Below are 13,277 nucleotides of genomic sequence, written 5' to 3' on the forward strand. Positions count from 1 at the left end.
AACAATCCGGCTAATACTGGAAGGCTAATGTGTAGGTCTGATTGTGCTTTGTGTAGCTGTGGGTGTGTGCTTTGAATGGAACATGTTAGAGGTCCACATACATAATTGAGGACATCCTTCACTGCCATACAGGCTGTTGTGCCAAGGTGTGTTGCAGTGTTTTAAGCTTTAAACAATGAAAATGTCCAGAGAAATTGGACTGAAAAGGCCTCATTCTTTAAACAACTGGACTGGAGTAAAAATACTTGATTCAATAAAGCTGTGTGGAACGAAATCACATTGTTATGGCTGTATGATCCCTTCATTAGCAAAAGGAAACCGGCTTGAGTTGAAGGAAAAAAGGCTCAAGCTACTAGTCCTACAAAAAGTCTGCAAACTAGGAGGAAGGAACAATTCATACCCATAAATTCAATCCCATGATGTTCTGCCGAGGCAGAAAAGATGACAAAAAGAAAGAAAGTACAGTTGGTTGGAGGTTTGAGCGATAACTAAGCAAACATTTTATGACCACGTCATTGCAAAGCACTACTGTGTATGAAAAAGCAACTAAATAACGAAATAAACCATACATCTGAGTATCTCTGTTCTTAGCTGGTGATAACAATACATTTAAAAAGGCACACATCAATGAGTATTAGTTTAGTTCAGTACATTTCATGGCTGCCTAACATTATGGTAATACAGTAGCATGCACATGCAAACATCACTGTGCTTGCATCATTAGGCAGACTGACCCTATTGTTTGAAACACGAGCAGAACCCGTGATATTCAACCGGCAACACCACCACATATGTTTCAGATAAACATGCTGTTAGGGACATGCACCTGTCACTCAGCTACACTGTTTCAACACCTGAGTGAGCTGACACCACAATTTATGCCAAAATCAAACCCCAAAGCTCCCTGCTAACAGCCATGCTAGCTAAATACATTAACATATAGGGCTACATACAGACCACACAGCAAGTATTTATTAGTGCCATGTATGTACATACCATTTTGTTATCAAAAAGTGAATGCTGCATCTACAACAAGACTTGGTAATTATCGGAAGTAACTAAATAAATTTAAATAACTATATAACTTGTGTCATACTGTTTCAGTAGTTTAATAAAAATGTTCCATTAGATATGTCAGATGGGTTGGGAAAAAGCAGTTTTTGGAAATGGTCATTAAAAAAAATAAAAAAATAAAAAATATTGTTGCAGTCTTTCTGCAACAGAAATCTACGTGTTTTGTGTACATTTTTATTTCAATTATGAGATGTAATAAAGTGTCTAAAATAATATAGTTTTTGAACAATGGGGAAATGAGCCTCTAAGCATTCTTAGAGGTTTTGTTTTCTGTTAATTTGCTCCTTTTTTCCCATATGTCCTCTTTACATAAAGTTTTTCTTTGAAATAACATTAGAAAAAAGCAATGAAACTCAGGCAACTTAAATATCAGTGCACTATCAGCAGGATTTTTGCTGACAATGTTGAATCAGTAAAATCTTCGGTAGATTATATTGGCCAACCCAATATCAGTTGGGCCCTGTTGCCGAGTATCTCGGTAGTTTTGCAGCAAGCTGCTTTACTGGATTATTGCACTGTCCTCCAGCAGAGTCCCTGAAGTCACTAGTGTAAATAACATTTAAGAGATGTTAATTGATAACCACTCCAATCTTACTGATGTTTATTGACATCAAAGTCCTCATTTCTAAATGATACCTTTTTGTGTACAGTGTCTGTTGACCTGACTAAGTCAGTGAACTTCTGATGGTGAGTCAAAGACATGGAGCTAATACAGCACTAAGAGTTGCTGAGAGTGACCCGTCTAGGCAGATAGTAAATAAATCTCTACTGCCATGCTGATGCAGCAGATCTGTCTGTCCCCTATGGCCTGTATCTCATTCTCAGGGTGGTAAAGAGAAAGGAAAATTTATGCTCTAGCTGTGGGAGAGGCACAACATAAAAAAAAAATTAAAAAGTTTTTGCTCCTTGTGGGAGAAAAGACAATAGCTGCATGTTAAAAAATCAACTGACAGAACATGGAAGTGTGTAATGTCCACCAAGTGATTTATTTGCTAGGTGATGGATGTGATGTCACAGAACTACAAAGCTCTTGGAATCTGTTCACAATACTACACACTTAATCATTTACTTTTGGGAAATGAAGCTTGGCTTAGTATTAAAAAAAGACTTTCTGGCTCCCCAGAGCAAAAGCCACATGTAACCTATCTCAGATTCATACCACCCCTGCCCCCCACCCCACCCTCCCCACATTGTGTGAAGTTGTTTGCCTGGTGAGAAAGCTCACTAGGAATCCTGCTTTGTAGAGTCCCTCTCTGATCTCTATAGAAACAATGTAAAATATCTGTTCTATTATTTGTGTTCTGACTCTTTTACAATGTTTCCAGTAGAATTTTTTAGTTCTAGTTGTTAATATTGGAAGGGGTTATGTTGCTGGACCTCCAGCAATGTTTCAGTGGACACTAGACTACAGAAGCCACTGAAAGTTGCTAAACTGTCGTCAAGCTACAGCTGGAGATAGGACTGTTGTCTTATACACCATGTAGTTGGGCCTGTTGGATTCATACGAAAAGTCAGTTCCTGCACCACAACACCCTGTGAAATGGCATAATTTATTTAAAATGTATTCAAATTATTTTCTGAAAATAGTCAATATTTCTTCATCTGTGTCCAATGAATATTTCTGTCCACTGTCTATCCAGATCAATAATCCAGTATAACAAAACTAGATAAAAAAATGCTAAACATGCGAGGAGTAGGCATGGTAAAAGATGCACAACAGAACCCCAAAAGGGCACAGAAAACTCCCTGATCTGCCTACAAAGAAAACAAAAACGAAGCAATAGGAAGTAGCGCTGATTGAGCATGCTCCAATCCAAGCACAGACAGGAAAAGGAAATAGACGTACTGTAGAAACTGGGCGTAACGTAGGTTTGGCAGCGATCACCAGTAAAGTCATTTGGGCACCTGAGAGGGAAACAAAAAAGTCACAGAGAGAAGAGAGAAGAGAGAGAGAGAGAGAGGAAGTGAGTTGATACCCATAAGTTTCCCCGTGCCCATGAGCATCTCTGGTGTTGTCTGCAAAACGTCTCACAAACATTGACCATGTTTGTTAAATCACACTCCTCCCAGCTAGCATCTAAATCACAGTCACAAAGTAACAATTTTATAGGGTGGGATTAATTTCCAAGCAATTGGATTAAATTTCAGGCAGTTGGAACCCACTCCCCCACCCCCAAACAAAAAACACTCAATTGTAGGATTAAACAAATTAGAATGCAGTGTCATCACCATGCGGACAAAATTGTGCAATCATCAACTGTTCCGAATCTCCATTGACAGCATCCCAGCTTTGAAGAGCTTTAATGTTCACTTCAATTTAGCAAGAGCAGTGATTAGTGGCTTGGACAGCCTTGTGCCACACACATTCTCACACCTGTCCACATCTAATGGGAGGGACAGATGGAGAAGCCTGGTGGGTTTGGACCTATGGAGACTGTGATTAGGGAAACGAGCGGGAAGAGAGAGGGAAAGCGGAAAACACCAGCTATGCAGCATGCGCTTGGGGGATTTTCAGTGACTGCACATACGTTTTTGGTCTATGAGTCTCACAGGCTCTGTGTTTTGACAGCGGTCCCCTGAGAATCCTGCGGGGCACCTGAGAAAGGGGGTGGGAAGTGGTAGAGGGATGAGCACAGGACACAAACGCACACTGAACACATATCACAACACAAACACATTTAACAGCACAACATGACAATACAACAATTAGGATCGTAGTGTATGGCTGTTATTTATTTTATACATGTTGTTAATTCATGTTAATTAATTTTACTATTATTCATATTTAGCCTTTCATGGACAATTCAGTATTAGCCATAATTGTGTTACTTACACTACACTTTTTGGAAGGACCCTGAAGAACCTTTCAATAGATTATTCTTTAAAGGGTAAGTTATGCAAGTGAAATGCACGTGTTAGGAACCCTTATTTTTGATAGTATGGCACAGATTTTGACAACAACAAACCTTAAGTAGTCACTCTTCATAATGACAACACTTTTGATTTTGTAATACATCAAAGGGCCCTTTAATATAAGCTGTTTCTGTGCAACATGATTTTCCTCAGACACTTTCAGGATTCACCCAGGCTTATTGTCTGACTTCCTCTGTCTTTTTAAGCTCCAGCTGACCACTGGCTCAATTTGGCGTGCATTGGCCTTTCTTGTCCAGCTATTACATTACCATGTTCATAAGAGGGTCATTTTTGTGCATGATCTGAAAGCCTAAAGAACAGGACATGGTTGGTATTGAGGGAATAGTTGTAGTTCCAGGTCTGTGGTCCTCTTTTAAGTTTTAGTGGGCATTAAAGAAGAAAGTTTGGGGCCAAGAATGACTTGTTCTGATCCGGAGCTTTCAACAGGCCATCTGCTTTCCGATGACAGAGGACGGGGGCTTTCTAAAGCTCCAATGAAGTGGATCTAGTGGCGTGACAGGCATGGCCTCCGAGCCTTTACAGCTGTGGCTCTTAGAGGGTTATAACAGCTGGGACAGCTGAGTCTCTCTACAGAGAGAAAGAATATAAAGGTTGAGAGCTGAGAGAGAATGCGTTAAGATCTGAGTGACTTAAAGTCATCACTTAGGTGGGATGGAACATATGCAACATAAATGTTGAACACTGAAAGAGACAAGACTTCTTGATCTTTCTTATGAAAATACTTCAAGATGTTTGTGATGACACAATCACAGCCACACAAAGGCGGTTCACTGTCTGGGTAAGAGGAGTGTGCCTTTCTCTACACATCCTGTGTGTCAGGGTTCATCTCCAGACATGTCTGTTTCAGACTACTGATATACTCTCAGCTCTCTTTCTGATCCCTGGAGACCCAGTCAGCCTGCCTGCTGCTTCCGTACAGTATAGACACACAGGGGGGAGAGAGAAAGGGAGAGCAAGAGAGAGAGAATATGGATGGGCAATATGGCAAACATACAAGTATCACAACATTTAGTTTTTCATAGGTTCATGAACATAGAAGAACAAACCAGAAAATAGCAGTAGTACCATGGTTAAAAAACAGGCATATAATAATTTTTAAATATTTTTTTGTTAATCAATTTAAAAAGCTCCAGGATAATGGTATAATCAATTACTTGTTACTATGCCATTTCTGTAGTTACTCTACACTGCCTGTTCTTCATAAGTTCCTTATCTATATATCTATTCTTTTTCTGGTCAAATATGAAACCATTTACATCAAATCAGATTTTGTTGGAATTTATAAGTTGTAACCACTACGACAGATAATTTGATGGTGTTCTACAGTATGAAGTTTTCTAATATCAATCTACAAATTCCTTACATAAATGAATGTGTTAAGTAAGCTGGCAAAACAGTGAGCCTTAACAGTACCTAATGACATTATCTAGTTTAGATGACATTAGGGTAGACCAGCTTGGTTGGGGCAGAGGCCACCACAATCATAACCTCGATGTTCTTTATTGTAAAGAATTTCCATTCTCAAAGCAACACCTGACTTTTTATTGTACATGCAATATATTTAACAAGCATTACTATGGCCACAAATTTTAAGTTTTGGTCACAAGATTGATTAGTTTGGTGGCCTGAGTGGCCAGTACAAATGTTTATATCTCTTCTCCCCCTGCATGCAATTTTTCAGTGTTCTGGGAGTACATGTGATATACTAAGAAAAGCAAACTGTTTCATGATCAATATGTTCATTAGTTTTAACAGAAGAAAACAGTTTGATTTTACCATGATAATGGTAATTTATCACCACCCCTAGGAAGGAATGACAAGGAAAGGCACATTTCCCTGGTGTGGTTATGTCCTGCAGTGCTTGCGGAATTGTAGCACAGACAGCAGCAGTGCTTTTCTGCTTAGTCACTGAAGTATTTAAGACGAAACTCAATCTCTCTGTGGATGCTAAAAGTCCATTTTATGTATTGGTTGGCTCTGAGCCAAAGTGTCTCCTTGGCAATGTCAGTAGAGGTGCTGTACAGGGCTGCAGTCATCAAAGCTTTTCCTTAATGATGCTAATGGCCCCACTCTTCTGCAGATTACTGATAAAGCAGAATGTGCGAAAAGCTGAGGAATCAGTCTCGCGTACCTCCATGTGCAAGATATTCTACGTGATGAATCATGTTTGGATCAGATAGTCTTAGTTCCATGGTATGGTTCTTGAAGCTTCTTGATACAGTAGACACAATTAGGTGGCCTTAACAGATATCACAAACAGTTTGGTGTTCAGAGGACTTGCATCTGTTATGGATGCAGTATTTTTTCCTGACTAAAGCTGCGAAAGAGACTGACAGGCACTGCTAATGAAACTATGTTCCACCTGTTCACTTCCTTTTATTATTCACCCATTCACAGACTTTCACCTTTCATTTTACTGCAGAGCTTTCACTTTGTTGTTAACAGTCTTATGTCTGTACTCTCAAACACAGCATGCCACATTTCTACAACCGTGATGATCTCTCAGCTTAGTGGGGTGCTTTTGTTAAAGAGATGTTTTGTTTGGAAAAAAAAGCCAACCAGCAGCTGGGCTCTGAATACTCCACTTCCGAGTGATTTGCGCAAAGACGGTGCTTTTGCTTCTGCCGGATGCTATAATTCTCTGCAGAGGAGGGTATCTAAGATTACATGTTGAGCTTTGAAAGAGCTCAATGATATTAGGCTTCACAAAATATTTGTTACTGAAATCACAGAGGATAATAGTATGAAGAGTAATAACTCATTTCATTCTAACTTGATTTTAAATAAGTGAGAAATCTCTAAGCAAGCTATTTCTAACACACCTAAACCCTTGAACTCATGGCTTATTATTCGACTTTTAAGCTACAGTTAAACTGCTATGAATTATTTAGTAGTAACTATTAAACTAATTTGTTAGTCTTATAGTTATGAGTGTGAAACTTTCGCAGCTTATTACAGTTTAATGGGTTGCTGTTTGTAATATCCTACCTGCAGAGGCGTTTGATGCTGTTGGGTGTAACCTCCAAAGTAAAGCACTCTCCTCCATTCACACAGTAGGCTCTCTCCTCTTCACTGCAGGGGGTCACGTGACTGGATGTCTTGGCCGAGGGTGTGGTGCTGGTGGCAGCTGAGGGAAGAAACAGGGTAGATTAGTGTATAACGAACAATTCAGATCAATTTAAAGTGGATATACAGAAGCTTACAGTAACTTTTTAACAAAGAAAATTTGCACTAGCAAACCGATTGAGGAATAACTTCTGGAATGTTGTGCTTTGCTCTCCATTGTTCAATTCAGTACTGAAGTAAGCTAAGGCCAGTCTGGGGCCTGGAGCACTAGTTTTATGGGATATATTTATACAGAGGCTGATGTCCTACACACTTCTACACCAGACCTGCTGTCTCCTCTGCAGCGACATTGCACAGTTGATACCCACTCTCTGTTTGATCCCAGTGTCCTTCATTGTTGCTAAATACCAGTGGACTATCAGAGAAATATGAGACAGCACACGCCACATGGACAAGGCATTTTGGTTTGTTGATGGAGCCAGAATCAATGCACACTGCTCACCTTGAATCCTAAAGCCCTGCCTGGAATAATGTATTATTTCTATCCTAAGTTGAAAAGCTAGCAACTGGGAAACAACAAAGCACATTATGACTGCATGGCAGAACCTATGTCAAATGTTGCACAGAATGCACAAAAAATACTAAATCAGATGCTGTCATAACAGCAATACACAAAGCTAATCAGCAGGAATGAGCTGAAATTATCTTTGACTTTCCAGAAAGTCATCTCAGAAGACTTATTTTACATAGGAAAACAGTTAGAAAGCACTGAGAAATGCATATAAAACTCATATAAAATGACTCTACCACAGCAGGTAACTTCATACTATACTTTAAAGTTTATGCCAGTCTAAACACACAAGAAATATTTAAAGCCTGCCGGTCTAAACACACAAGAAATATTTAAAGCCTGCCGGTCTAAACACACAAGAAATATTTAAAGCCAAGAGAAAGAAAATCAGAATTATGGCACTACCTGTGATGTTTCGATTATGTCTGGACATGTGGAGCCGCATGTCTCTGCTGCCCACTGCTATGCGGTCAGGATCAATAGTCCAGCGCACTCTGTCTTCTTCACTGCTACCTGCCCTCGCCCAGTGCAAACTCGATGCTCATCAACATTTTTAAACAAGCCCTTTCTGCCTCTGGCTCTCCACCTCACTTCACACGTCACACCTTGCACGCTGAAACACCGCCAGTGCAGCTGTGCGCCAGCAGAGACGTCACAGAGTGCATCCCAGGGAAATGAGTTTGCACCTCAGCCATTAAAAAGGACAAATATTTATGCATGGAGCAACAGTGCTGGACATCTGGCCTTTGATTTCCAAGCCCACTTCCTGTCATGATACACACGCACATACACGTTCCTTCTCAAAATGGACATGATTAGGGACTAGAAAATGACACGCTGCAGCCGTAAGCAGATGTTGAATCCACCCACTTGATCATCAGCTGTGTGACTCCACATAGTAATTGATCGATTAAGCACTGTTTTTAAGATGGGACTAATTCCAGTAGGATCTGGGAGTGAGAACATTGATACCCATCAGTAAGGGTCTCTTTCATCATGTTCTGTCCATCCATTGCATGCGACCACATCTGACAACCCATGGCCCTGTCTTCCATTTCCCAATCATTAGAGATTCGTGACCTGAAATTCAGTGGTTTAGATTGCAGACAGTAGGGGTGGACAAAGCAACAATATGTATATATTAACAAATATATATGTATGAATATGAAATATGAAAGTAATATGAAAAATTATATTACAATAGGGTTGTAATAATTCATATTTTTCATGTTAAAGTCACAATTTGAAAGGTGCGATTTTCAAATTGGAAGAGCTGCAATTTTAATGATTCAATGTTGTCTAATTTTAAATGAGGAGATTAACCTAAAAGAGTGAACTGTGAACTGTCAGTCTGGCACACTGCATTCAGCATTCTAAGCCGCAAGTCTGAAAAATGGGTATGCTACTTGAAATTCGATAATGTCTGCAAATCATTCAGACCTACATCACAATATGTTTCTCTGAGCATATTGTGGGTATTGTAAGTGTTTAATGAATGCTGACCCTCTACAGGTTTCATTTAAAATAGATTTAAAATAGATTACATTTAAATTTCATTTAAATATGAGAGATTCCCAAGGAGTATTGCTGTCTAAGGCTTCGTCCCTATCTGGAAATTACAAGTTTGTCCCTTCTAACTTTTTTGTAAACCTCAGAAAAACTGAATAATGTGAATCAGACACCATGGTACATTTTGCCATACTGCCCACCTACACTTTGTGTAGATGCCTGGTAAGCGGAACACCGTAAGAGCCAATTCGATTCGCTCAGAGAATACTATTGCAGTGCTGCAGTGAAACAATAGGTCAGGGACCCCATCAGGTAACTGGTGAGGTGGGAAAGACATGGCCATTCAGTCCAAAGAAATTCAATCTCTATGGTCCACACCGCTGTTTTGCTAGACAATCAACGTTTAGTTGAATAATTGACAGTGCAACTGATTGCTTTTGTCTCCATAACCTAATTATTGTGTTTCTCTCCCATTAAACCTACTGGATCAGAGATCAGAGGCTGTCATGGATCATCAGTCAGGGCCCAACAGCTTTCTATGGCTCCAGAAGAAAAAAAGACTCGAAATAGATTAGCATATGGCCAAATCAAAACAACACACAAAAAGAGAGCCCACAATAAGACTGCTTACAAACAGCATTGAAGTAACGGGTGGAGTGACAAGCTAAGAAGTCTAAAACAAAGACTATTCAGTTCATGCTATGCTTTTGGCAACTCATCTCTCAACTGATAGACACTTAAACAAAGTCAAACTGCCACCATAACAGCAGGGGATGTGGAGTCTTTTCAAGGTGAGGGACAGAGCATCCAAACCATTCATCTCACATATGAATGTGTCTCAATGCGGTCAAAGCAAAACCGCCTCCCCTGAAGATGCCACTGCTACATATGAGTGATGGCTCAAAAGGAGAAAGGTGAAACATCAGATTCCACTGTTAAACTCTTACTTATTTGGCCAGTTCTTTATAAATGTTGTCTGTACAAGTTTAACTATGGCCAGTAAAGCAGAAGATAAAGATATTTTTCACCTGAGTAAGTACACTGTATATAATTTTAACTGGTTTTAAGAATGAACATTTGTGAACCAACACTAGAATCAAAACAGACTTTAATTCAAAGATGAGGAGAGATGTTTGTGGGAGGTAGGTCCAGGCTAAATTTGAGGCAGGTTTTGGATTTCAGTGCAGCAGAGCTGAGCTCCACTCTTTTTTTTCCCCAAATTCTAGATGGAGGTTGCTGGCTAGTTTGATCGATTTGGGTCCATTTCATTTTTTTGCTGGTGGAAAGAAACACAAGAGCAGACAGCGCATGATGGTGCAAAGCCAACAGTCTCTGGCTTCCTCCTCCTCCTCTCCCACGTTTGCTAGGGCAGCATTTTCCTGCAGTGTTCTGCTTGTGCAAACGCAGCCTGGCCTGAGAGCACTCAAGGGCAAAGCCAGCACTGCGGCGGATGACTGAGTACCAGACTCACTCCACTGGGACAGAAATCCATCACTGAACAGCCAGACCATGTTCAGCCTAACAGAGCCAAGACTGGGGTAGTGCATTCACTTCAAGTCACTGTGGGACTGGGACCAAGACAACACCATTAGATCAAAACTAGTGAAAAAATGGCTCCAGCAGTAGGAGGGCATGAAATGCTACAACTAGGCCTGTAGACAGCAGTGGAGATGAATTACAAGCCAAATTCTTAATTAAATCCTAATATTCAAATTCTTTTTTCAAGCCAAAAAGTATAGAAAAAAGATTTTATAGATAAAAGTAAGACTACTTTCAATATTAAATTGAAAATAAAATCTGCACAATAACCACATATATCACTGGCCATTGTGAATAAGCTGTAAAGGGAGCTTGGTTTTATAACCAATAGTTAACTCAATAATAGTTGTTTTTTATATACTAGTTTAATACACTAGTTGACAGGTTAGGATTAATTGTGCTGCCTTAACTGCAGCTACACATTTTCTGAAAACTAGAATAAAAAAACCAATCAGGAGAAAAAAAAGGAAGTAGGTCTGTTTTTTTGTACATAGTAACCTAAGTTGAATATAAACCTGAGAATTTATGTTGTTGAGCTTGGTGCATCACACATTACTATTCTATTCACAACCATCCACCCAGAGTGGTGGCCTCATGTTGATCAATTATAATTCATTTTGCTCCTTTAAGATTGCCTCTAAGCTAAAAACGTACTGCAATATTGTCCAAGTATCATACTGAATCATTATACCATAAATCATTAGTGCTGCTGTTTTTGCAGTTCTGCACCCAACAGTGTTGTAAGTTTTAATGATGACTCATGGCAAATTGAAAATATTGCTGACAAATGTGACACTGATAACGTACATTATATAAAGCAATTGGCAGGATGCAGACAAAAGTGACTGCTTCATCACTAAATACAGCTTATCTTATGGACCTGGAGAAACTGAAAAGATTAGTGTGAATCTCTTTGACACAAATATAGTCATCTTATTTGCAAGCTGAAATGATCAGTGAACAGTTTTTAAACAATCTTATTAAAGGTAAAACAGGTAAATTGGTAAGTATAAGTAAATAAAAAAGTATTTTTAGGTACTACTTCATCTTACAACACCATGTATGTTCCTCTTTAAGTAATAGCTTTCAGTGAGGTAGTTTTTAGAGGCAAACACTTCAGATATCTGGTTCCTATCACCAAGGTTCATCAGTTGGGAGAGCTGCTCTGCAGACCAGCCACTACTATGCAGCCAGCCAGGGACGTCAGATGATTAATTTCACACGTCTGCAGGAAGAGTCCACAGCATCTGTTTGTGTGCGAAACCATGGAGACTAAGTACGCCCTCTTCCCAGTACAGCCACCAGGTGGGAAAGGTGTGCTTCGCACAGCTCTTGAGCAATTGCAGGCACGTGTCAGGAACTGCACCACAGGCTGCAGGCCGTAGAATGAGTGGGCACTGCTCAGTGGAAAGGCGTGCTTGTTTTCAAAGCCAAGTAAGGAAGTAACTTCCTGTAGAGCCGGTGGGCCTGGAGGCTACATCCTCCATTTCACTAAATTGCTCCAATAAGCAATATAATTCTGTGTTGGCTTGCATTTGGAAGTGCAACCACGGGAAGCAAACCACAGTCACTTTTGATCCTCGTAAAAAGGCACTTCAAACACCCAGGGCGTCCTCTGATTATGCTAAAAAATCCCTAAAACTATTCCAGACTTTGTTTGCATATGCTTATTCTCCACAAGTCTCATACCATAAATAGTGGTGACATGGAAAGACTAAATGCCAAATGCTACCTGCCTAGCTAGATTAGCATTAAAAGTATTCCTAAGTATGTTTAAATAGAGGTTGGGTGACTTGGCAAAAATGTAATACTGTGGTAACTGAAAACATCATTCATGATATATATGCACTAAGATGTTTAGTTTTTTCTGAGGTTTGCTAATAAGTTGTAGCATACAAAATTCACCAGCAAAACAGTAGTGTCAAATCTGAAAACGTTTTTTTCTTTAACGGAATAGGAAGAGGAAATACAAACAAAAAAAAATCTTGTCACTATGCTTTTTTTAATTTGAGACCACTGGTTTTTGATTACAAGGTTCCTACAACTGGTCCAAATCTCTATTTTCCAGTGTGGAAATTTTCATTATTGTGATAGTGAGATCATATTGCCTACCTCTAAATGTAATGGCAAATGGCCTGCCATTTCACTGCATATGGCCTCAGCACCAGGCCATGAGTAGAGTAGCATGACTAACATGTATATTTATCGATTTAGTAGGTAATTTCATAACTTCTTTACAACAAAATGTAGGACTCCCATCAGTCTTAACAACAACCCCACAAGTATTTCTTAACTAGATAACAGGAAAACTTTAGTAGGACAAGCTATGGCACATAACAGAATATATCTTTACAAGCTTTAAATGTTATCAGCTTCCACATGAAGCAGATAAAAGTGCAAAAAGCACATGATTTTATACTAGAGGGACAGAGTCTGGGCCCTGGAGTGCTTCAACCCCAATTACATGCTTGCTAGAGTAGGCAAAGAGAGAGTGCGTTTGATCCCACATTCTGACAGGGGATACTGGAGGGTACAGGTTATAACCAGAGGGGAGGCAGGCGGAGGAAGCATCTGTTTTAATCAG

At 39.6% G+C, this 13,277-nt stretch overlaps 1 protein-coding gene across 9 annotated transcripts in view; it reads right to left on the reverse strand.

Annotated features, from left to right (window-relative positions):
* The window catches only part of nrg1 (neuregulin 1), a 140,001-nt gene that overhangs the window by 9,340 nt on the left and 117,384 nt on the right, over positions 1 to 13,277 (reverse strand). For 3 of the 9 annotated variants that reach the window (XM_037547493.1, XM_037547491.1, XM_037547490.1), the window contains 3 exons: positions 6,997 to 7,135; positions 3,603 to 3,670; positions 401 to 424 (listed from right to left, as the gene is read on the reverse strand). In XM_037547493.1, coding sequence (XP_037403390.1) covers positions 401 to 424; positions 3,603 to 3,670; positions 6,997 to 7,135 — 231 coding nt within the window. Of the gene's footprint in view, positions 1 to 400; positions 425 to 2,920; positions 2,980 to 3,602; positions 3,671 to 6,996; positions 7,136 to 8,050; positions 8,160 to 13,277 lie in introns of those variants that run through there. The other 6 variants (XM_017697280.2, XM_017697279.2, XM_017697282.2 and 3 more) reach the window with 4 other exon arrangements.

This window comes from Pygocentrus nattereri, chromosome 18, assembly GCF_015220715.1.
Source record: "Pygocentrus nattereri isolate fPygNat1 chromosome 18, fPygNat1.pri, whole genome shotgun sequence".
Classification (NCBI taxonomy): domain Eukaryota; kingdom Metazoa; phylum Chordata; class Actinopteri; order Characiformes; family Serrasalmidae; genus Pygocentrus; species Pygocentrus nattereri.